General features: G+C 38.9%; 2 protein-coding genes across 12 annotated transcripts in view; both read left to right on the top strand.

The window, feature by feature from the left end:
* recql5 (RecQ helicase-like 5) overlaps positions 1 to 14256 on the top strand; it is a 42510-nt gene extending 28254 nt beyond the window's left edge. For 4 of the 5 annotated variants that reach the window (XM_073945245.1, XM_073945246.1, XM_073945248.1 and 1 more), the window contains exons 10-19: positions 224 to 260; positions 343 to 401; positions 699 to 772; positions 2144 to 2237; positions 3151 to 3285; positions 5201 to 5649; positions 5742 to 5784; positions 6154 to 6387; positions 13755 to 13827; positions 13926 to 14256. In XM_073945245.1, coding sequence (XP_073801346.1) covers positions 224 to 260; positions 343 to 401; positions 699 to 772; positions 2144 to 2237; positions 3151 to 3285; positions 5201 to 5649; positions 5742 to 5784; positions 6154 to 6387; positions 13755 to 13827; positions 13926 to 14026 — 1299 coding nt within the window. In that variant the 3' untranslated portion in view covers positions 14027 to 14256. Of the gene's footprint in view, positions 1 to 223; positions 261 to 342; positions 402 to 698; positions 773 to 2143; positions 2238 to 3150; positions 3286 to 5200; positions 5650 to 5741; positions 5785 to 6153; positions 10665 to 11198; positions 11733 to 13754; positions 13828 to 13925 lie in introns of those variants that run through there. The other variant, XR_012401311.1, reaches the window with a different exon arrangement.
* A 4623-nt stretch (positions 14257 to 18879) lies between these two features.
* cdr2l (cerebellar degeneration-related protein 2-like) overlaps positions 18880 to 26136 on the top strand; it is a 30497-nt gene continuing 23240 nt past the window's right edge. The window contains exons 1-2 of one of the 7 annotated variants that reach the window (XM_073936944.1): positions 18880 to 19084; positions 19299 to 19439. In XM_073936944.1, the coding sequence (XP_073793045.1) occupies positions 19361 to 19439 (79 nt within the window). In that variant the 5' untranslated portion in view covers positions 18880 to 19084; positions 19299 to 19360. Of the gene's footprint in view, positions 19440 to 26136 lie in introns of all 7 variants that reach the window. The other 6 variants (XM_073936952.1, XM_073936933.1, XM_073936923.1 and 3 more) reach the window with 6 other exon arrangements.

Below are 26136 nucleotides of genomic sequence, written 5' to 3'. Positions count from 1 at the left end.
GAACAAGCTACAGCTGTGCTGAAGCCACTGCAGTTTTACTCCTGTTTAACTCCTCATGCTCATCATATTACAAAAAACAGTCATGGAGTTTCTCACAAACAAAAAAACATGCCCCTCACGTATCTATAAAGTCATGCATTATGATTTTACAGTACTAACAGTAGATTAACAGGGAAAAATGGAGCATGCGTGATCCTCAAGATCTCTCTCGTTTTATTTACAGGGATCAGATGCACCCAAAGAGACGTTTGTTCCTCCAGGTCGGTTTTTAGATATCGCTTTCTGACAGATTATGGCATGTGTTGAGCCGTGTGTGGATGTTAATGTTGATGTTTGTGTCAGATGCGGACTGTGTGTTGAAGGATGCCAGCAGTCAGAGGATCCCCAGACTCACAGTGAAGGTAAAAACCATCATCTGAAGAGTTTTATGATCTTTAAAAGGTGTCTTGTCTGTAACTTCACATGCAAAAAAAAAACCCTTTCAGTGCTCATATCAAGCATTCATGATATTTTCTAACTGAACACAATGGCAGTATGGTTGTACAGTGATCAGATCGAATGCCATTTGGCCTCTGATAATGTTACTGAGTGAGTGTAAGTCAGTGTTCATTACATTATTGGCAGATTTCGTTGTTTTGCATCTGTTGTGCAGTGCTGCCCTCTGCTGGAGTCTCAGAGTGTGTTTGTGTGTGTTGCAGAGTCGAGAGCACTGTTTGTCTCTCCTGCAGGAGTGTCTGAGCAGCCACAGTGGAGACGCAGAGTTTTTACACCGGTAAAGCAGACTCCACATTCAGAATCCAAGCTGTGGTTTATTGTTAAAGTTAAAAGGGAGACTAATAATAATAATAATAATAAAAGATTGGAGTCTAAGGGAAGGTTTGTGTGATGTGGTGTATTCCAGTGTATTTTCAGCATCACACGATTCTTCTGAAATCATGCTAATATGAGGAATTGATTATAAAGATTCATGTTTCATATATAAGTGTTGTGCGGACTCAAGTGCTTTATTTCTTTTTTTGTTTGTTTATTTTCTTTCTTTTTTTCTTTCTTTCTTTAAGATATTTTTTATTTCCTTTATTTATTTATTTGTTATTTATTATATTTGTTTATTTTTTATTTCATTTATTATTTTCTTTCTTTCTTTCTTCAAATTATTTTTTATTTTCTTTCTTTATTTATTTGTTATTTATTATATTTGTTTATTTTTTATTTCCTTTATTATTTATTAATTTAATTAATTTATGTTTCTTTCTTTGTTTATTTATTGTATCTATTTATGTATCAACTTATTTAGTTTATTTCCTTTTTATTTATTTATTATTAATTTTAACTTCTTTTATTTATTTATCTTTATTTAATTAGTTTATTTCCTTTATTTTTCTATTTCCTTTATTTATTTCCTTTATTTTTATTTCCTTTTATTTATATATTTATGTTCTTTATTTGTTAATTTCCTTTATTTCTTTCTTTTATATTTCTTTTACTTTTTATTACCTTTATTTATATTTATTTCCCTTTATTTTCCTTTATATATTTCCTTTATTTATTTATTTATTTATTTATTTCCATTCTTAATTTTTTGTTTCCTTTATTTTTTTTTTCTTTTCTTTTTTATTATCTTTATTTTTTATTTCTTTTCTTAATTTATTTTCTTTCCTTTTTTCTTTCTTTTTTCTTTCCTTTAATTTTCTTTCTTTCTTTTATTTTTTATTACCTTTTAATTATTTATTTCCTTTTTTATTTATTTGTTTGTTTATTTATTAAACGAAGAGTTTGGCCGAACATCTTTAGTAATATAAAGATATATATATATATATATATATATATATATATATATATATATATATATATATATATATATATATATATATATATATATATATATATATATATATATGTTAAATCAATTTAATATGTCCTTAAAAAAACTCAAAATAATAATTAATATGTCTAAATGAAATGATGATTAAGTTTGCAACATACTGAAATAAACATCTTCTGAACCATCAGATGTTGATCTGGATTTTGAAATTGTATTTCCGCTTCTAATAAACAGTCAATGGAAAGCTTGTTCAAATCTCAAGTTTTAAATCATTTTCAATGCTTATATGACTTGGTTTCCTCTTGTTTTGTGTTTGCGCAGCTCTGAGGCTCTTGATCAGGCCGTGGACATCGAACACGAGATCTTCAAGAGCAGTAAATCTGCAAACATCTACAAAGCTGCTGTTCTCAAGAGAGTGAGTGCTAATAATCATATTGACACAGCGCATGTTCAGCTCTCCTGGATGAATGCGCATTGTCTGTATACAGTTGTGTGAAAAAGTGCACTGGTGATGTTCATGGCTTTTCAAATGAGGACTATGTAAGATGGGCCTGTGTAAGATACGGTATGATAACCTTGTTCTTGCATGTATTACTTCAGCAATGTGACGTGACATAAATGAAATAGTCGGTCAGTGTTATAAAGCTCTGCAAAACGGCTCTTCTGTGTTGTTTAGTCTGGTGTTTTGGATCTTCATTTCCACTATACACATAGGTTTTAGGTCTGGCGAGTTTGCTGGCCAATCGAGTACAGAGATACCATATTCAAATAAAGTACTCATGAAACCAAAACTGACCGTATTGATTTTGTTAGCTCACATAGTTCTGTAGTGAACAATTCATCCGTGCATGTCATTGAGAAAAAAACTATAGTTTGCCCTTGTGTTCTTCAATGGAAATCTGAAAATGCACTTCCTGTTTGTTTTCAGTTTAATTCTCAGATTAGGTCTGTCTGAGTTAGTGGGTGTGGCTAACAGACTTAACCACGCCCCTCCAGCTATCAGTTTTGACAGCAAACCGAAGTGGTCAGCTGGAGGAGTCTATTAGGTTGTAATAACTCTCCCCAAACCCTTTTCCCCATCTTTCTGAATAAAATGCCGACTTTACTACATCCAATCAGCTCGCAGTAGAGAAAATCAAGCCACGGCCACTATTTTCTCATTTAACATTTAGTTTTTTCCGTGTCACAACATGAAAAAAATGTTGTTCGTCTGACGTTCTATTTCACAAATTTAAGGATCGGATTATGTTTTACGTCCTGTTATGGAAAAACTGGAATTCAGTAAGGGGTCCAAACTTTTGCACATGACTGTATGTGTGTGTGTGCAGGTGTCAGAGATGAAGAAGAGCACATCTGTGAGCGTCACTGAGGAGAAACCGTGTGAATCTGCAGAGGAGAAGCCGACCTGCTCCTCGTCTGCTCAACATCTGGACGGCTTCACTTCAGCCTCTCAGATATACTCGGTGAGAACATTAGACACTGTAGACCACAGATCTAAAGGACGTATAGCTTACACTGACTGCCCAGCCCTGTCCTGAAGCACTGATAGTCCCGCCCTAAATGACTGATAAGCCCCACCCTAAATGACTTAACAGCTTTTCCCCTTAGGATTAATAGCCCCGCCTTTAAGGACTAATAGCCCTGCCCCAAATGACTGATAGCCCCGCCCTAAAGGAATGAAAGCCCCACGCTAAAGGACTTATAGCTCGCACTGACTGCTCTGGCCTGCCCTAAAGGACTGATAGTCTTGCCCTAAAGGACTGATAACCCCGCCCTAAAGGACTGATAGCCCTGCCCTAAAGGACTGAACGCCCCGCCCTAAAAAAATGATAGTCCCTCCCTTAGGAACTTGTAGCCCCACCCTAAAGGATTTATAACTTGCACTGACAGCCCTGCCCTAAAAGACTGATAACCCCACCCATAAAGACTGATAGTCCCACACTAAAGGACTCAGCTCTGCCCTAAAGCACTGATGGCCCCGCCCTAAAGGACTGACTAGGCCTGCCCTAAAGCACTGATAGCCCCGCCCTAAAGGACTGACTAGGCCTGCCCTAAAGCACTGATAGCCCCGCCTTAAAGGACTGACAAGCCCCGCCCTAAAGCACTGAATGCCCCACCCTAAAGGATTAATCGCCCCACCCTAAAGGACTGATAAGCCCCGCCCTAAAGGACTGATAGCCGCCACCCTAATGGACTGATAGCCCTGCCCTAAAGCACTGATCGCACTAATCACCCCACCCTAAAGGACTGATAACCCCCACCCTAATGGACTGATAACCCCGCCCTAAAGCACCAATAGCCCCACCCTAAAGGACTGCTAGCCCTGCCTTAAAGCACTGATAAGCCCTGCCCTAAAGCACTGATTGCCCCGCACTAAAGCCCTGATCTTCCCGCCCTAAAGGAATGATCACCCCACCCTAAAGGCCTGATAAGCCCCACCCTAATGGACTGATAGCCTTGCCCTAAAGCACTGATCACCCTACCCTAGAGATTGATAGCCCCGCCCTAAAGGACTTACAGTCCTGCCCTAAAGGACTGACCACCCCATCCTAAGGGACTGATAACCCCCACCCTAATGGACTGACAGCCCTGCTCTGAAGCACTGATCACCCCACCCTAAGGGACTGATAGCCCCGACCTAAAGGACTGATCACCCCACCCTAAAGGACCGATAAGCCCCACCCTAATGGACTGATAGCCCTGCCCAAAAGCACTGATCACCCCACCCTAAGGGACTGATAGCCCCGCCCTAAAGGACTGATCACCCCACCCTAAAGGACTGATAAACCCCACCCTAAAGGACTGATAAGCCCCACCCTAATGGACTGATAGCCCTGCCCTGAAGCACTGATCACCCCACCCTAAGGGACTGATAGCCCCGCCCTAAAGAACTTGTAGTTCTACTCCAAAGGACTGTTAGCCCCGCCCTAAAGAACTCATAGCCCCTTCCTAAATGACAGATAGCCCCACCCTAAATAACGGATAGTCACGCACTGATAGCCTCACCTTAAACGATTGATAGCCCCATCTTAATGACTGATAGCCACACCCTAAATGACAGATAGCCCCGCCCTAAAGACATCCCATGTGACCAGAAGTGAAGAAAAGTCATTTTGAGGGGAGGGAAGTTTATTGGTGTTTGATTAAACAATATGAGAGACATTGATTATCAAAACCCCTACTATATACATATAAAGATAAGAAAGAGGTGTACATTTTGATTTCTCGCCAACTGTAACTTCTGAAAACAAACACAAGTCTTCCTAAGCTTCTTGATTTAAGAGTTTGTTTGATATTTGCACTTGGAAACTAGACGGTAAGCATTTTTAGAGGTGTATTATTGATCGTCCAGTCGTCTTGTTGTTCTCCTGATTGCAGCTGAAGAGGAAGCGTGTGGGAGCGGGATTTCGAGGCTCGTCCAGCCTGTTTCAGCCAGCTGGAGATCTCCTCAAGAGCTCCGACCAAACACCTGGAGACTCCACCTGCGAGGAAGAGAGCGGGAAAACACAGAAGGACAACAACAACACGTCTTCCATCAAAGCCAAAAGCGGCAGCTCTTCCTCCCTAAACAGCCCAAGCAAAAAGCTCAGCAGGAAGCAGCAGAAACTGGCGGAAGCGGCCCGAGACACGCGCCTCATCTCACTGTACTTCGGGAAAAAACAAGCTCAGAGGGAGAGTTCACCAGAGCCTGAGGAGACTGAAGATGCGTGTGAGGATCGCTCGGCTTCAGCTAATGGCGTCCACACACTGAGCAGCTCGTCTGTAGATGCAGAGAGAGCGGCTCAGGAGAGTCTCTGCGAGGTCACTGCACATGCCGAGGATTACGGGTAAGACCGAGGAAGACGCGCGCTCTGATATTCATCCGTCGTGACAGGAATAACTCGCTCTGTTCTCATCCGTTGTGTCTTTGTTCCTGCAGAGAGAATCAGCAGAGTGACGGCCAGCGGAAATCCCCAAAACAAGTAACATTTTAATCTTTATGAAAGCAGTCATGGGGGCGGCACGGTGGCTCAGTGGTTAGCGCTCTGGCCTCACAGCAAGAAGGTCGCAGAATTGAGCCCCAGCTGGAACAGTTGGCATTTCTGTGTGGAGTTTGCATGTTCTCTCCGTGTTGGTGTGGGTTTCCCCCCACAGTCCAAACACATGCGCTAGAGGGGAATTGGATAAACTAAACTGATCGTAGAATGTGTGAATGAGAGTGTTTGGGTGTTTCCAGCTGCGTAAAACATGTGCTGTATAAGTTGGTGGTTCATTCCGCTGTGGCGACCCCTGATTAACAAAGGGACTAATCGAAAGGGAAATGAATGAATTCGTTTTTATTATTTCTTCAGGCACATGAGGACAGGTCTGAGGTCAGAGCTCCGTCTCCTCCAGTCAAACGCAGGCGTGTGCTGAAGGACACGAAGAGGGTGACCTTTGACCCGGTGGTGCAGGAGACGCAGGTGGAGGCTCTGAATGGAGACGGTGCTGGGATCTCGAGGAAGCCTGTGACGCTCAAAGAAGCTGCTGACATAGTGGTGCGCTGCCTCGACCCCTTCTACAAACAAGGAAAGTTCGCCACTAAGGTGATTCGTGTATAATAATAATAATAACGATAATGATTAGGGCGGCACGATTTGGAGAAAAAATCGAATTGCTATTTACTACCGTTTCATAAAAGAGCTGCAGGTTTGACGTGGTGGTTTTAACTGCACTAAAGAAAGCATAATCACAAAGTATCTACACTATGCTTCGTTTATTTAAACCTCCATTGTTGCCATTTTTCCAATAAAGTTGTCAGCTGTGATGAAAATAACTGCAGTATTTTAAGTTCAATTAAATTTATTATACAGGTGGGGCCGTTTAAATGGAGACACTTTAAAAAAATGGCAATGGTTGGTGATGTTAACGTCCTGTTTGTGGCACATTAGTATATGTGAGGGGGCAATCTTTTCAAGATGGGTGGCGGCCATTTTAAAGTCGGCCATTTTAGATTCAACTTTAGTTTTTTCTACAGGAAGAGGGTCATGTGACACATCAAACTCATTGGGAATTTCACAAGGAAAGCAATGGTGTGCTTGGTTTTAACGTAACTTTGTTCTTTCATGAGTTATTTACACATTTATGACTACTTATAAAGTGTGTTTAATGTGCTGCCCATTGTGTTGGATTGTCAATGCAACCCTCTTCACCCACTCTTCACACACTGATAGCAACACCGCAGGAGAAATGCCAGCACAGGCTTCCAGTATCCGTAGTTTCAGGTGCTGCACGTCTTGTATGCGACAGTATGTCTGAAATTTAGTGCAGGTTGGTGCTACTTTGCCTAATGGTCAGTGCAGTAAGAGACTGTATCATCATCATCAATAACGTTACTTTTTGAGCACAAAAATTCGTAACATAAAAATGTAAAAAACAAAATCTTCCCTATGAAATGTTCTGCCTTTGTGCTTTGTTTTTTGTTTGCTCGTTACTACACCCGTACGCAGCGCAAAAGTCCAGCCTCTTTAGATTGGCTTTTGTTTTGATCTAAGTGTCGTTGAATGGCTTTTGTCCTGGAAACACTGTACAAATGTATCGGCACTATTGACGCATACTTAAGGCTGATTTATACTTCTGCGTCGAGTGCACGTGTATGGTGCGGCCCGACCTATGCGTTGACGCATAGCCCTCGCCATGGCCGTCGGCGTCGCTGATGTGCACCTCCCAAAAAATTTAACTACATGTCGCAAGGACGCCTAGCGCAAGCTCTGTGATTGGTCTGCTTGGTAGCGCTGATGAGTCTGGGCGGGACTGAGAGCCGCGCGAGTCCAATGGAGCGATTGTTACAAGTGTAGAGTCCAGTGAAGGAGCTCCGGATGGAAAGTTTTGTTTTGTGTTTAACTTATGGTTAAAGTTGTTGCACGTCCGCCGGTTCCTACCTCAAAATGAGCGAATTTGAAGCACTTGTACATTCAGGAAGCGTTCCGAAAAAACAAAACACCAGCGAAGAAATTCGACACAGAGGAACATTAACACCTCACTGCCAACTAGCGTTTCGGAAGTGCTAATGCAGAACAACAGAAACAGCGCGCATATAAATGCACAGCTTCGCGCGTTACATGCACCGTGGGTCATGCCAATCACTTGACGCAGGTGTATAAACCAGGCTTCAGGGTCCATATGCGATGTCTAGTGTATATATGGTTCAGGATAATGTGCTTATGTACCATCAGAACCTTCACAAACGCTATGCTTGTTACCAATAGGCCTGGGCCGGTGTATGATTCTGATGGTATGATAACCTTGGATAAAAAAATGAACGGTATTGTGATTGTATTGTGATTACTGCTCTAAAATATTTTTAAATGTCTAGGTAAAAAACAAGAAATCTTTTCTGATTTGAATGCAAAAGCTACGTCTGCAATTGCATACTTCCATACTACATTGTTTGCTAAAATCAGTATGCGAGCTGAGGAGTATGTCCGAATTCATAGAAATCAAAAAACATTAAGCAAGAAGTACCTGGATGACCTACTACATGCAGCGAGATTCTGAAGTGTGCGCATCCAGTGGATCCAATGATAATATTACATTCATATTACTCGCATGCACACTGTATAGAATCTACTTTTCTATCGGTCGATTAGTAAATTCAAATTCAAAAGCAGTACCTACTGAGTAGTACGTGATTTCGGACACAGCCAGTATATTTTATTCTGAGAAACATTTGAAATATTTTGGAGCAGTAAACATGTCAGGCTAAATATTTCAAATGAATCATTGACTTTTACTGTATTTATTAGTAACGCAGATATATTCACAAGTTAAAACGGCATCTTTGGATATATTTTTTTGCTGGAGATACTGTTGTCCTAAAATACAAACAAAGCATCTTACATATACCTTAGGAACCGTATAACAGGCGGTTTTAAAACCTTGACTTTTCCAAACCGCACTACACCTTGAAAATGGTTATCGTCCCATGCCTAGTTATCACATTTGATAGCGTATCGAACAAAAATAGCAGCTTTCACAAGTTGTAAATTGCAATCTCGGTTTAACAACTATTAATCTGAAGGCCTAATAATAATAACTAGATTATTAAAGTTTGTCGAGACAAAATTTGAGGCTGGCTTGTGAAAGCCTGTTGGTAATAGTTTATTTAGTTTATACAGTTTTAAAAAGTATAGATAGATAGATAGATAGATAGATAGATAGATAGATAGATAGATAGATAGATAGATAGATAGATAGATAGATAGATAGATAGATAGATAGATAGATAGATAGATATTAAATTTCTAGAATGTTAAAGTACTTAGCTAATCATTATTAGCATGTTGCTATAACACTACAGCATGACGATATCAATCTGGGTCTCTATAAAGGCAGTCTATGGGACAGTTGCTAGGGTGCAGTATCTGGTTGTTAGGGAGTGGCTAGAATATTAAAAGCTCATCAGTTATTGGCAGTTTGGTAGTCTGAGTTAAATGAGCTCAGCCATTAGTCTGTAGGACAGTCTGATGCAGAGTTATAAGCTCTCAAAGTTTGATCCAATGTAAAGTCAATGACAGTCTTTTGAATGGAAGTCTATGGGACAGTTTCTAGGGTCCCAAAAGTGGTTACTAGGGCGTGGCCAAAAATGTTAAAAGCTCATCAGGTATTGGCAGTTAGGTAGTCTGAATTAAATGAGCCCAGTTAGAAGTCTGTGTGACAGTCTGATGCAGAGTTATGAGGTCACAAAGTCTGGTCCAATGTTAAGTCAATGGGATTTTTCCGACGGTCCCGGGACGTTTTTCGGAAAACCGAAAGTCAGATCAGTTGGAAAAGATATAGCACACTGAATCAGACCAGTTTGAAGGTTTGGTGTGAGTTTGGTGGTCATAGCTCGAAAGCTCTAGGAGGAGATGCGTTTTGTTTTTTAGTCTCAGAAGAAAAATAGGATAACAGTAGTCTGGCTTGCTACACAAGCCAGCCTAATAATACACTGTCTGCCCTCCCGACGCAAGTGGCGCAATAGGTAGTGCTGTTGCCTCACAGCAAGAAGGTCGCTGGGTCGCTGGTTCGAACCTCGGCTCAGTTGGCGTTTCTGTGTGGAGTTTGCATGTTCTCCCTGCCTTCGCGTGGGTTTACTCCGGGTGCTCCGGTTTTATGAAGGTAAATCCGTTGCGAAACTCGAGAGCTTGCAAATGTAAATGTGAGCACTTGTGATAATAATATTTGTATGTGTAGGTTGAAATGTACACTTACAGCTCTGATGTGAACAGCTGAAATCCTCGATTTGCACACACACACAACAACCCACGCACTTGTGTTTTAAATTGGAAGTTGCAGATTAATAGTTGTGTATTTGTAAAATGTCATTCACAAATACAAAGTGACAGACACACGTGTGCAAGGCAAATTTGATTGCATCTTTGCTCTACAACCACAGGTCGGCACTCACAACCTCTCAGATTCGTCAGTACAACTACAAATCTCCCGCGCTCTGACTTTTGCTACACATCTCCCGCGATCTCTGTAGCAGAACTCATCTGTGCACTCGCAGATGCAGAGGGGTGAGCAGCGCGGGGCGGGGGAGGGGCGGGGCAGGTGTAAAGCTGTTTGATTGGCTGAAGCCTGACCAATGAACAATGCCAGCAGCCAACAGGACTGAGGTGCAAAATAATAATTTCCCACGATTATTTCATTAGTTAGGGTTTATTTCAACTCTTTTCTGAAGAGATTCTTGTTAAAAATCATAAATTCTACTGTAATGTACATACCAGTAAAAGAGCAGCAAAGCCAGTTTATTGGCTACAGCCAGCCAATGAGATGGGGCGTTTCTGTTTGTCAGCACACAGGGCAGCTCACGTTGTTGGAGGCCTCGAGCAATCAGAGGGTAAGTTATGATTTTTTAATAATTATCTATATGTTCAATACTGTTAGCTAAGCTAAGGACTGTGCTGGGTGCTTCTCTTGTTTGTTTCTTATATGAGAAAACAGTTATGAGTTATGTAGGAGTTGCTTTCTATCATGTTATATGGTTCTAAAGATACGATTCAACCCACATGAAATAAGAAGTTGTAATAGCATTTATAGTAAACAATATTACGTTTTTGAACCATACTAACTATAATAAACTGTATTATACTGTATATTTTGCAGTATCTACAACTTTGTTAATGAATGCAACAGCACACTGTAGTATTAACTAGCATGAACTTTAATGAATTGAAGTATATTTACACACACGCACACATTAATAGCAATTAAAAATAACACTAGGCGTTTCAGTTTCTTACAGATCATACCGGTTTTTGTTATTATAACCTGCATCATATCTATCTATCCATCTATCTGTTTACATGTTTGTGTACAGTGTGTCCTTTATATCACTTTTTTAATTATGAAAGTTACTACCTTTATTTCTCAGTTTCCTGTAAGGATGGAGTGACAGGAGAGATCAGGATGTTTCAAGTCGATGAGGAACTCAGAGAAGCTGCATAGCTTGAATAGGATGTTATTTATGCTAAAGATGACATGATGATCCAGCTCATCTACAAACACTTCAAAATGATTCAGATCATTCAAGAGGAAGCCAACCATTTATTTTCTCTTTTTACCTGCCAAGATGACTACAGATTTGAACAAAACACACACTCACCCACAAACACAACTTTTATTTTGATAATTGTTTAATGTAGTATTTTTACACTTTACTGTAAGGCAGGGGTGTCAAACTCAGTTCCTGAAGGGCCGTAACCCTGCACGTTTTTAGTTGCAACTCTGCTTCAAAACACTCAAGTGAAAGTTTCAAACAAACCTGAAGGACTCAATTAGTTTGATCAGGTGTGTTTAATTAGGGTTAGAATTAAACTTTGCAAAGCTGCAGCCCTCCAGGAACTGAGTTTGACACCTGTTCTGTAAGGGAATGTAATTTGTCAAATAAAATTTACAGTCCAAATAAGTGTAGCGCAAATGTCTAGTTACTTGTATTGAAATATTTCAGGGTTTTTCCTTGTTCATATTGAGATGGAGGTGGTAAATCCAACTTCATCATTACCCATCAAATGTTATCTCCTCTTTAATCCTTTGCTCAAGCCTTTACTAATGGTTAGAAAGCAAGCCATTGTGTAAAGCTGGTTGATGCTCGCTGTAATAGAGAGAGATGATGACTGTTCAGCTTATGTTGCTTAACCCTGCAGATGAGATGCTCAAAGTGGACCCTCAGCCGAGCGATGGACACTGTCTCCCTCACCTAGTTGCTCTTCCTTTGAACACACATATCATGTTGAAGGATGCAAGTTGTGGACCTAAATCTGATGTAATGCATGTAGATGTATAAATTAGAAAGAAATGAAACTGCTTTAAAATGTATTAGGTTTTACATATAAAGTATACTTCAATTCATTAAAGTTCATGCTAGTTAATACTACAGTGTGCTGTTGCATTCATTAACAAAGTTGTAGATACTGCAAAATATACAGTATAATACAGTTTATTATAGTTAGTATGGTTCAAAAACGTAATATTGTTTACTATAAATGCTATTACAACTTCTTATTTCATGTGGGTTGAATCGTATCTTTAGAACCATATAACATGATAGAAAGCAACTCCTACATAACTCATAACTGTTTTCTTATATAAGAAACAAACAAGAGAAGCACCCAGCACAGTCCTTAGCTTAGCTAACAGTATTGAACATATAGATAATTATTAAAAAATCATAACTTACCCTCTGATTGCTCGAGGCCTCCAACAACGTGAGCTGCCCTGTGTGCTGACAAACAGAAACACCCCATCTCATTGGCTGGCTGTAGCCAATAAACTGGCTTTGCTGCTCTTTTACTGGTATGTACATTACAGTAGAATTTATGATTTTTAACAAGAATCTCTTCAGAAAAGAGTTGAAATAAACCCTAACTAATGAAATAATCGTGGGAAATTATTATTTTGCACCTCAGTCCTGTTGGCTGCTGGCATTGTTCATTGGTCAGGCTTCAGCCAATCAAACAGCTTTACACCTGCCCCGCCCCTCCCCCGCCCAGCGCTGCTCACGCCTCTGCATCTGCGAGTGCACAGATGAGTTCTGCTACAGAGATCGCGGGAGATGTGTAGCAAAAGTCAGAGCGCGGGAGATTTGTAGTTGTACTGACGAATCTGAGAGGTTGTGAGTGCCGACCTGTGGTTGTAGAATGGAGATGCAATCAAATTTGCCTTACACACGTGTGTCTGTCACTTTGTATTTGTGAATGACATTTTACAAATACACAACTATTAATCTGCAACTTCCAATTTAAAACACAAGTGCGTGGGTTGTTGTGTGTGTGTGCAAATCGAGGATTTCAGCTGTTCACATCAGAGCTGTAAGTGTACATTTCAACCTACACATACAAATATTATTATCACAAGTGCTCACATTTACATTTGCAAGCTCTCGAGTTTCGCAACGGATTTACCTTCATACGGTTTCCCCCACAGTCCAAAGACATGTGGTACAGGTGAATTGGGCAGGCTAAATTGTCCGTAGTGTATGAGTGTGTGTGTAGATGTGTGTGTGGATGTTTCCCAGAGATGGGTTGCGGCTGGAAGGGCATCTGCTGCGTAAAAACTTGCTGGGTAAGTTGACGGTTCATTCCACTGTGGCGACCCCAGATTAATAAAGCCGACAAGAAAATAAATGAATGAATGAATGTTTGCCCTCCCACCATCAAAAAAATTCACCACCTAGATTTAGATAGAGCATCATTATTAGACATGGATTGGCCATCATACAGTCCAGATCATAACCCTATTGAGAGTCTTCAAGATGTGCTGGAGAAGACTTTGCACAGTGGTCTGACTATAAAATGTCACCAATAATACATTTGTGTTTGATTTAAGGATAAATGTGTGTACTTTTGTTCCACAAATGCTATGTTTCCCAGTTATTTATATAAAAAAAAAACATTAGAATTAAAGCTCATTTCTAAACTCTTTCCCTCAGGATTTGTTCAAATCGTTCGCCCGGTTCCTCTCCCATCTCCTCACCGAGGGAAAAACACCAAATCGAGGCCAAGGTGAGCCTGTCCCCAACCTCAGAAAACAGCACCATGCATTCTCCAAGTGCTGATTGTGCATATTCAGATCTCTCATTTGTCCTGTGTTCCTCCTACAGTAAAGCTGGAAGCGAAACGGCTCATCAAGCGCTTTTTCAGCAGGACGGTGCGCTGTGAGAGCGAATCGGACTGGATGTTACTAAAGACACAGGACAGATAGTGGCCGGTGTGTGTGTTTGTGCGCTGTCAGAGATGCTGCTTTTTATCTCAGGTGTTCTCATTGTGAGGCCTACGCATACATTGCACATTCATATGAACTGCTGAAATCCACTGCTCTTGAAGTCAACAGACCGCAGTCTCTGTTATGTAGCATTAGCATTGTAATGCACTTCGAGTCGGATGAACTGTATCGAAAAGTACATTAAAGGACAACCGTGTGCAAATGGAAAATGGAGCCGTGCTGAATAATTGATGGTGTAATTGGTAAGTTTATTTGTCTTTTGGTGGAACTGCACTTTTTCAGTGGCAAGTATTTTTATCAATACACTTTAAATAGGGGTTTCAAACTTGCCATATACTGCTTTGATTCAATAAGCTACATTTCTCTTTGATATCTACATAGTAGGCTTAGGTAAGCTCAAAACTTTTCCAAAAGCGGTTTATATGCGTTTTTATTACTCCATAAAATACTCTTAGAATCAGAAGGTCCTTATTGACCTTATTTGGAAGGGTCGTGATTATGAATCTTATATAAACCACCAGACCAAAGTAACCTATTTTTGCTCCTGAGCTGTCTTGAGGTCTAATTATAATACACTGCTCGTTCAAAAAAAAAAAATCACCTGGATTTAACCAAGACATTATTTTTACACATGGATTGGCCACCAAAGCATCCAGACTCTAACCCTATTGAGAATCTTTGGCATGTGCTGGAGAAGACATCGGTCTGACTGTTCTCATCTTCAATAAAGATCTTGGCACAGAAATAATTGCAAATGCGACAAGTAGTAAGTCATCCGGGTACTTATCATCTACTGTTTTTCAAATGCTATGAATTCGGACATACTACTTGACTCGCATACAGTTTTCAATGTACTATATAGTAGGGAAGTAAGCACAGCTATTTTACTATCCCATGAAGTCACAATAAAATATTTTTGAATGGAAGTAACTGACAACATGGCAGATGCCTCCAAATTTTCTGCACACTACACATATTCATACTATGTAGAACATACTTCTCTATCAGGCAGTGTCCAATATTGCAATACCTCTAGAATTAAAACGTCCTTATTGACCTTATTTGGAAGGGTCGTGATTATGAATCTAATATAAACCACCAGATGAGAGTAAACTATTTTTGCTCCTGAGTTGTTCGAGGCCTAATAATAATACACTGCTCATCCAAAAAAAGTTCACCACCAGGATTTAACTAAGACATTATTATTTTGACACATGGATTGGCCACAACAGCATCCAGATGCTAACCCTATTGAGAATCTTTGGCATGTGCTGGAAAAGACTTTTCACATCGGTCTGACAGTTCCCATCATCAATACAATATCTTTGCTCAAAAATAAATGCAAATGCGACGGAAGTAGTAGGTCATCCGGGTACTTATCACCTTTTGTTTTTCGAATACTATGAGTTCGGACATACTACTTGACTCGCATACAGTTTTTAACGTAATATATAGTAGGTAAGTAAGCACAGCTATTTTACTATCCCAGGAAGTCACAATAAAATATTTTTGAATGGAAGGTAACTGACAACATGGCAGATGCGTCTAAATTCTATGCATACTACAATGTTAAAAGTTGTCCCGTTAAAAAACAGTAAGTAACTGGCAGCACGGTTGCTAGCAAGTTACTGTTAAATGAACAACATCTAGCTGTTGCTCTAGTATTTACTCAAATAGTATAACAGAAAGTGGCTTGTCTGATTGGTGGATCTATCTTCAGGATTATGGGTAGTGTAGTTCTTTCCAGTTCTTTTCTGATCTAACGAGAAAACTTAACTATTATACATTTTGTCAGTTTAGTGGCTAATTCATAGGAGTTCAGTTGTGAGAAAATATACGATTTTTAAAACGAGGCGTGGCACCCAACCCCGCCCCTAAAGCCAACAGTCATTTGAGGATACGCAAATTATACTCAGTTGTACAAATGAGATCGTACAAACTCATACGAATTAGCTACTAAATCAAAAAGTTACGAATTGGCGTGAGATAGTGTTGGAATGCCCAGTCTGATCTCATGAGGAAATGTAACTATTTTACATTTGGTCAATTTAGTTGCTAATTCATACGAATTCATATGAGTTCAGTCGTAAGAAAATATACGATTTTTAAAAGGAGGCATGGCACCAAACCCTGCCCCTAAATCCAATCGTTATTTGGGGATAAACAAATTGTTTGAATGAGATTGTAAAATCTCATACGAAGTAGCTACTAAATCAAAATGTTTCGAATTGCCATGAGATAGAGTTGGAATGCCCAGTCTGATCTCATGAGAAAATGTAACTATTTTACGTTTTGTCAGTTAAGTGGCTAATTCATACGAGTTCAGTCGTGAGAAAATATAAGATTTTTAAAAAAAAGGCGTGGCACCCAACCCGCCCCTAAACCTAACCGTCATTATGGATAAGCAAATCGTACTTAATTGTACGAATGAGATCGTACAAACTCATACGAATTAGCCACTAAATCAAAGTTACGAATTGCTGTGAGATCATATTGTTCTTTCCTATTTCTTTATGTTGACATACTTCCAACTGAAACTGAATATTGAGTTGGGGGCGGGCTTTCTTTTTTGCGCATCATTACCTTCATAACTAACGTTTAGAACGGCGTGGTTAAGAATACTGTGGCTGAAGATTACTAAGCAAACTTTTTTTTTCCAGTGGAATAACTTGTGCTAATTGTTAACCTAAAGAATAATGCCGCTCTCCCACTAGAGTTTTAGCTTGCGAAATTTTATCGTATGGCGTTACGAAAAGGGGCGGGATTAAACAAGATGATTAGACATTTTAAAAAACGAGCGATTGGTCCATATGTTAAATTTCTGTCCAGAGAGGTCATGTTTTGATCTTCGATTAGTCTCACGCAGTCAAGTGATGCGATTTCGTAGGTCAGAGTTCACCAAGCTTGAACTTTGCAATGCAGCGAACTGCCAAACTTGTCGCATAAGCTTGCATTTCAAGTCTGACGCATTCATGTGCGAATGAATGGAAGTCCATGGGGAGAAAAGTCCAGTGTGACCGCAGCTTAACACTGCGCACTAGCAAAATACACAGTATAATTTTTGATCTCATGACTTTAAAGGTAAAGTTCGCCCTTTGACAGAATTGTTGCTTATTCTCAAGCAGTCTCTCTTAATATGTGTACGTTACTAGCGTTAAAAATGTATTATTTCTTAAAGGAAAAAATTGAAAAGAAATCCAGTCTCCTTTTCAATTCAATTCAATGTATATCGTGTGACCACAGTTTAACATGAAGTTCTAACAGATTTCTCCTCAAATGTTTACACTGCATTATGGGTGGCCAACATTTAAATTTGTCTTTTATTGTCGCAAATAATAAGCACTTCCCTTTTCATGATGTCCTATCTGGTTTTGAGCTATTATTAGGCAGTTCTACAATTACACCTTAAACATGCCATTGTCTTCCTCCCCGCGGGAAACCGGCTCGAAATAAACGAGTTTACCGCTCCATTGAGCCCACAGTCTGCACTGAATGGAGACCCCTAATTATCCCTCTTCAGAGTAAAAACCGGCCCTCAGATTCCCGGACAAACGGATTATTGTGTGCCGGTGTTTCTCTCAGCGGAGGCGGGAGAAATTACCATTCCTACTATGGCGAGGGTCTTGTGTGGTAAATTGAGTTATGAATATTAATATACAGTGGTGACGCGTTGGAGGAAAGTGTTATGATGACACAGGGTATAAAACGAGAAGATATTTGCGTCTAAAATCATTTCACTCTTCAGCAAACCTGTCAAGGTATGTAAAATAAATAACAGATGTGTTCAATTTAGGATTATTCACAAATACAAATGAAAAGCAAGCTTTTTTTCGCTCGGAATTGGGACTTTAAGATTATTTTGTACTTTAATTACAACTTAATTCACGACATATAAAAGGAGAAAAAAATATGTCAGATCAAAATTAGCCAGAACTGTGAATGAAAACCTTTTTTAAAATTTAAAATATATATATCTTATTTGATTAATTTATTGTTCATTTAAATATTATTCTAGGTCGTACTTAATATATATACATATATAAAATCTCGCTCTAATTTTTTGGAGCAAAAAGTGGCGAATACATTTTTAATGTATTTATGAATATTAATTACGTCGTGCGCACTTTGCTTGACATTCCTGCCAATGGCGGACGCTTGTTTGTGAATATTAATAGGGCTTGTTGACGTCTCTCTTTAACTGTCCAGTGGCGAAAGACTTTTTTATGAATATGAATTATTATTTTTAATATAAAACAAGAAGATATTTGCGTCTGCTTCTAAAATCATATTATCTTTAGCAAACCTGTCAAGAAAATGTAATAAAGTAAAATAAACAAATAACAGTGAAGATTTTGACTTGGGCCTATTCACAAACAAGCTCAAATTGCGACTTTAAGACTAAAATGTACTTTAATTACAACTTAATTTATTAAAAAATTAATTCACCACATATAAAAGGGGGAAATCATGTCAGATCAAAATAAGCCAGAACTGTGAATAAAAAGCTGATTTATTATTAAAAAGATATATCTTATTTGAGTAATTTCTTGTTAATATTAATATTATTCTAGGTCGTTCTTAATTTTGAAAACAAAAGCAGATGATTAATGATTATGTATATAATCCCGCTCTAATTTTGCAGCAAAACGTGGCGAATACATTTTTCAAATTTTAAATCATGAATATTAATTACGTCGTGCGCACGTTGCTTGACATTCCTTCCAATGGCAGACGCTTGTTTGTGAATATTAATAGTACTTGTTGACGTGTCTCTTCAACCGTCCAATCGCGAAAGCCCTGCTTATGAATTTTAAGAAGCCTACCCTCCCAATAGTAGGAATCCTCATCTGTAGGGAGAAAGCAACGGGATGTTGTGGGAGCTCGGATGAGGAGCGATATCTGCGCTTAGCACGGCGGTGGGAGGGGTTCAGTGTGACAGAGCCCAATGGCAGCAGAAGACTGACATTTCCTTCATTTCTCGCAGGAAATTTCTCTTTGGCATGACGGAGACACCGAATAACGGAGCGTGTCTTTGCGGTGAGTTTAGCGTGAGCGCGCGCGCTGTCATCATTTAACGGTCGCTTCAGCGCGGAGCCTGCTCCAGACGGACATCCACAAAACACAAAACCGTGAAAATAGGTGTTTAAAGTGTGTTTTAGGGAAGTGCCCGTGTAAGTGTACTGCACGAACGCCTTGTAAACTCGCATATAACGCAGTCTCACGTCATGTATGTTTGATATCGCTTTAGTAGATCGCCGCATCTCTGAGCTTCCGGGCGGCCGTTAAAAACGAAAAACGCACCGCGACAAACTGATGCTCCGAGCCGGCAGGATGGACGAGTTTGTGACGGAAGAGGACGAGCCGTGGTACGACCAGAGAGACCTGGAGCAAGGTGAGAGAAAACGCCACACAACCGCATCAGTTTGACAACAAAGCACGCCGTGTGTGTGTATGTATGTATGTATGTATGTGTGTATGTGTGTGTGTGTGTGGTCGAATGATAAACCGTGCATAAAGGAAGTGTGCACAAACAATGGTTTCCACTGTGTTTCTGGACTCAGGTGTGTGTAAATGCATTGAGGAACTGAAGGTAAAGGATGCCTGTGATTGTTGTAAATGATGACGTCTTCCTCTGTCTGATGTGTGTGTGTGTCAGTCCAGATGCTAAACATTAGCAGGCTCTGGCTTAATCTCCTCATCATCAACTGTGTCAAGGCTTCAGTGGGGCATTTACACTGGAGTGACTAGTGATGCATTTTTTTCTTGTTTTAGTACAAAAATCGAGAAATTCATCAATCAAGAAGCATTTTCTGACAAGTTAAAAATATAGCTATATTTTCAGAAATAAAAAGTGAGAAATAAGTGAGTTTTTTTCTTAAAACAAGCTAAATATTCTTATTGCAAATCAAAAACTTGATTATTTTGCTTGTTTTAAGGAAAAGAACTCATGTCATTTTGTTATATTATTTCTGAAAACAAGAGAATATTTTTGCCTTGTCTAGAAAAAGTGTTTTGATATAGGATTTTTAAAAACATTTAACTAGAAACATTTAATTAAGAACAGCATTATTTTGAGATTTATTTTGTGTTCTTGAATCCTCCAAGTGTATTGACAGCTTTGTGTAATGGTGCATGGGTTTGTCTGTTTTAGTTGCGAGCATTTCCTCAGCGCGATTGCTACAATTGGCACAATTCAACCAAACATTAAAATTCTGTCATCATTTACTCCTTATGATCCAAACCAGTTTCTTCTTCTTTTGTTCAACTCAGAAGATATTTTGAAGAATGTTAAAACTTGTATTTATTGAGATTCATAGTAGGGTTGTCGCGATACTATTAATTAATCTCACAATACTATAGCAGCTGGATTATCATGATATCCAGTAGGCATGGTTCGGTGTACGTTTCTGACGGTATGATAACCTTAAAAACTTAACTGTATTGTGATTACTGCTGTAAAATAACTTATTTTTTACATTTCTTAGTAAAAACAAAACCTTTTTTCCCCCCAGTTAAACGCAATATATTACATTTTAGAAAACATTTATAATATTTTGGAACAGTAAACATGTCAGGCTACATGATTAAAACAAACCGTTGCTGTGAACCAAAACTTCAACTATCTTCATTAGCTTTAAAAACACAGTTTTCTTTACAACAGATTAAAAAACACTTTACTTATACCTTAGAAACGGTATACCAAAATATTTTTTTGTGGTTTTAATACCTTGACTTTTTCAAACCGTGGTAAACCTTGAAACCGGTTATCGTTCCATACCAAATATCAAGTAGTATTGTGATACTGTAATTCATTACTCAAATTATAAAAAAAAAAAAAAAGTCAGAAATACTATGTTTTATGCTACTGACCTTATTCTAAAATGCGGAAGTGCGCCTGTTTTCGCGATTGTTTTAGAACTTCCGATTTAGTCGCCTATGGGAGAAATGACTAGGAATACTATATGGCAGGAAACGGTCAAACTACTTGCTCTACAAACAAAAGTTTGCATGACTATACAGACCAAGTAGAATAATATAATAAGGAAATATCAGTTTGTAACATCAAACAGCGAAACGAGCCGTTTTTAATGTCTAAAAATGAATGAATGGAAGTGAATGAGACAGGTCTCGAGCCAAAAAGATTCAAATGGCTGCGCCCGCTTGTCGGCGAAGAATAAGGTCAATAATAGATCTAAATGTAATTTCATTGTCATGGTAGTTTTTCATTGTCATGGTAATTTGTGCTGTTGTTATGCAGCCACGGTTAAAAAAAATTTCCAACTTCAATACCTTAAAAAAAATCGATATTCAATACCATTTCTGATACCGTGGGGAACGAATTGTGCAACATTTTAAAAGTATGCAAATTAAGTAAAAAAGGCAAAAAATAGCTAAACAACATAATGCTTAAAAACTAAAGTAGTGCAATCTCATCTTATTTTCTGATTAAAGCAAAACTGTTACAATCTTATTAATGTTATTATTAATTATTCATCTCCCCGCTGGTGAGAAGATTGAGTGCGAGAGAGCAAAGCCAGTATCCATACTAACCCAAAACAAGATTGTATCATTTAAAATTTTTCAGTATCGATATATATTAATATTTTTGACAACGCTAGGACACGGATGTAAGGCTTTTATCACTGCCTGTTGATTCAACATGCTCTTGACAGTGCAATACTGTGCATTTTTTAATGTGGACAAATTATTATTAGAATTAATTAAGCCCCCCTGTGTATTTTTCCCCCAATTTCCAACACATTTCTAAACATAATAGTTTTAAAAACTGATTTATTTTCTCTTTGCAATGATGTCAGCACATAAAATTTGACTAGGTATTATTCAGGATACTTGTATTCAGCTTAAAATGACATTTGAAGGCTTACTAGGGTAATTAGGATAAAGTTAGGGTAATTAGACAAGTCATTGTATAACAGTGGTTTGTTTTGGAGACAATCCAACACTAATATTGCTTAAAGGGTTAATAATATTGACCTTAAAATGATTTAAGTGAAGTTTATTTATAAACAAATTTCGAGAAGATCACGTGCCTATGATTGTTCAGCTGTTCCAGCATCAGCTCATTATCGATTATCCAATCAGATGATTCGTAACTCACTATAAATAACCAGAGTTTTCTTTTCTCAATATCATCACCCAACCCTGATTAGCACTGTTGCCTCACAGCAAGAATGCCTCTGGTTTAAGTCCCTACTAAACCAGGTGACATTTCTGCGCGGAGTTTCACTTGTTCTCCCCGTAGGTTTTCCCCAGGTTCTCCGGTTTCCTCCCACAGTCTAAATAACACACACCGTAAGTAAATTGAACTCACAAAATTTATACTATAGCCAAGCTCTCAGCAAGTACACCTCTCCTCAGTTATCCGTATCCGTCACTTAGCTACAAATAGGCTGGGGGGAGTCATCGAGATCTACTTAAGCTTAACTCCCCTCTCACCCTGCAAATGGGAGGGAGCCCAGGGCTCGAGGATCTCATAAGCTCAGGGCTCTCCCCGGGACAGCATGCCAAACAAGCTTTATTATACATCATCACCTAAGTATGAACTCTTAAAAATGTTTTTAATTCTAGCCAAAAAAAAACAAATAAGACTTTCTGAAAAATTCTGTTTTTAAACATCATTTGGGAAATATTTGAAATAATTCACAGGAGGGCGAATAATTTAGACTTCAGCTGTACTTGTGGACGTGGCCTCTCTCTCTCTCTCTCTCTCTCTGTGTCTAGAGTGATGTCATTGCCCTCTCTCTGCCCTCTGGCATTGAATCCCTACAAAACGCTGAGCTGTAGAACAGCCTGTGACCGATCTTTTATGAATTTCAGGACACTTTGTTTTGCTGCAGCTGTACTGTAGAAGTGATGAGCCGGTAACCCACAGCTAAATGAGACGGGAGGCGTTGTGTGTGTTATAAGTTGCGCAGTGGGATTGGAATGGCAAGGATGGAGAATTTGGACTATTTGAGGAATCTGGTGGAAGTGGAAATGGGAACGCTGATCGAGTACAGAGGCTCTCGCTGGGAGTAAAGAGTCAAGCTGTTGCTCTCTGGAAGTCCTGCCATTTGTTTTCCTCATGGTCCAGCATTGATTTTATGTTGGTGTGTAGATTTTTGCTTTATAAAAGCACTCAAAGTCACACACACACACCACTCAGACTTGCTTGATCAGTGAATTACTTATTTATTATTTGCAGTGTTTTGGTCTGCAGACCTTCCTCAGGCATAAATAAGTAAATCAGTGATCGAGCAAATCTGAGGGCTGGAAGGATGTTATTTTTTTTTCTTCTTACGTTTTCTAATGAGCCCATGATGCACAATTAACGACTCTCTGCATCACTTTATCACTATAAACACAGTTTATCTGTCGTAAGCGTTACCAGATTTTAGTATTTTTAGTTATTATTTTCAGTAATGATAGTTTATGTGACAATGAACCAAATGTGTTAATGGTTTAATTCAACTACATGTCATTTGTTAATCAAACCTAGTACAGCTTTCAGTGTTTTGTGAGGATAACAAGCCAATGCTGACCTATAATAACCTCTGCGTGACTCTTTCTATAGCTATGTAGTTCTCGTAGTTTCTTTTATCATTAATAAAAAAAGTCTTGTGACAAGTTTGTATTTCTTTACCAGGAGGTCAAACATCGCTGTAATTCACATGCTGACTGTAATCCATATCATGACTTGATTAAATGTGACTTTTGCTTTTTTTCATTGTCTAAAATTTGCGACCTTTTGCATATATTCAAATTTATATTCATATATTCAAATTTATATTCATATATTCAAATGTTAGTGTCCTGCTGTAATAGGCAGCCCAGGTTCATCCTGAGTATGTGCCTCAACCTACACTTTAGTTAAATGCAAAGTAAATAGCTTGGATACATTTAGTTGCACATTTCACATGTCAATCCACTACAACAGGGGTTGGGAATCTTTTTTTGAGTAAAGAGCCAGGTCACACTTTATTTTGATGGTCCGTTTGTTGAATTCAACAGACATTGCATCTACATGCCAACTAAATCTCATTAGATTATAAGTAGACTGCTAGGTTAGGGTTGGTGTGAGTCGACATGTACTTGCAAAGTTTCTTCTAGTCAGTTAAATGTCTGTTGAAGGAGCAGAATCAACAGATATTACGCAGAGAGTCTACTAATACTCAAATGGACCATCAAAATTAAGTGTTACAAAGAGCCATTTCTGATTTTTTTGTTTTGGCAAATGCATTTTCGATCAGAATTTTTGCAGCAGATACGGAGTACTGATTCCTTGTCACATTGATGGGGTGATACCGAGTACCGATTCTGATGCTTCATAATGCATAAAACACATTTTCCCCCTAAGTATGACACTTAAATGGAGATCTCTTCTTACCTACGAGAATCAGGGCTTAATTTGTGCTGGAACACGCCAGATCCGGAATCTCTGAAATTTGATCCTTATTTTACCGATCCCCCTCCTCAACCGTCCTCCTCTTCCGTCCGCTGTTCACTTTCATTTTCTTCCACGACTCCCCAACCGTCTTCACTTTCATCCGCTACACCCCTCCGCCATCCACTTTCGTGTGCGACACCTCTCCATCCTCGGGTAACATGCCGGATCCGTTACCCCGATCTATTCTGGGACCTCGCAATTCATAAATTAAGCACTGAAGAGGATAAATGATGGATGCTGCATACAATGCCTTAAGCATGTCTCTTTTACCCATTTACTGTGGACTTGTCATGGTCAGAAGCAGTACATAATAGATAAAACAGCTGAACATTATTGATAAAACAGAAAAAAATGTACTAACAATGCCATTTGGAAATTGCAAATGATGGAAGAAGAATTCATGTCTCAATCAAGAAAAAGTTTGCAGCACATATTTGATGCATAAGAAGATAAAATGCACACCTATAAATCCATTACTAACTAAAAGAAATTTGGCCTATAAACTACTGTTTATTGCAATAAGTAAATTACGATATAATTATTAAGATATAATATTAAATATTCATGTTAACAAAATATAATTTATTTATTTATTTTTTTTAATTCATCTAATATTTCCAACCAGGATTTAGAGAACTTGAACATTGTCCAAAACAGAACTCAGTTTTTTATGTAAAAGGCCTAAATGCATGCAGTAGCTGCTGTATGTGTAACCCAGGTGCACACATGCATCTTGCTCCGCTTGTAAATGCACAAACAAACATTTGTGATTGGTTCATGATATCGGCCAGATCAGCCGATCGAGTCATTTAATGTGATTATCGGCCGATGCTAATCGATCAGAGCATCCCTATATGTCAAAAATAACAGCACAACTCAAAAATAAACAAGTATGAAGCATCACATGTTGAGCATGTGAAGAAAGGACGATAGATTTTTCTTTTCACCATCACCACTCATGAAGATTGTTTGAATTTACGCCTTTGAGGTTACCATAGAAAAGTAAGTTGTTTGCACTTTATTGGTGTCACAATTCAAGTACATCCACATCGTCACACATGTGCATTGGTTGAAACATCTTTTGATTGTAAACTGAGTTGTAAAAAAATGAAGATAAAAAATGAGTTTTAATTTCAGCAGGAAACTGATTTCTAGTGACGGTTATAATTTTTGTAAACTGTAAAGTATTATTGGCTGGGGAGCCACGTAATTTTCGTCAAAGAGACGTAGCACCTGTTATTGGTGTCCCGGGGGAAAATCCTCTTACCGACACAGGACAACAGCTAATCAAACTAGGTTTGGCCCAGTCTGAAAAGCACCACTGAAAGCTTCCATCATCCAGGTACAGATTCTGGAGGATCCCACAGGGCTGGGTGCACCTCTGAATGGATCTAGTGGACTCAGACAGGGCTCCAAACGAATTGTTGCTGTTTATCAGCCTTTCTAAAGCACAGCTACTCTCTCAATAAAATCCATGTTAGCCATTTAGCAACAAAGCTACAGTCAACGGGCAGACAGAAGCCCCGCCCATGATGCAACCCGCGTCTATTGCTCAGTGAATTTGATGCGCGAATGAAGCGAGTAAATGTTTACGCGTCAATTTAGCATGATTTATCTGCGTGTACCTCATCTAGTATGAGTA

Source organism: Danio rerio, chromosome 3, assembly GCF_049306965.1.
Source record: "Danio rerio strain Tuebingen ecotype United States chromosome 3, GRCz12tu, whole genome shotgun sequence".
Lineage (NCBI taxonomy): Eukaryota > Metazoa > Chordata > Actinopteri > Cypriniformes > Danionidae > Danio > Danio rerio.
Note: the sequence above shows the minus strand (reverse complement) of the source record. Positions and strands in the feature narration are given on the sequence as shown.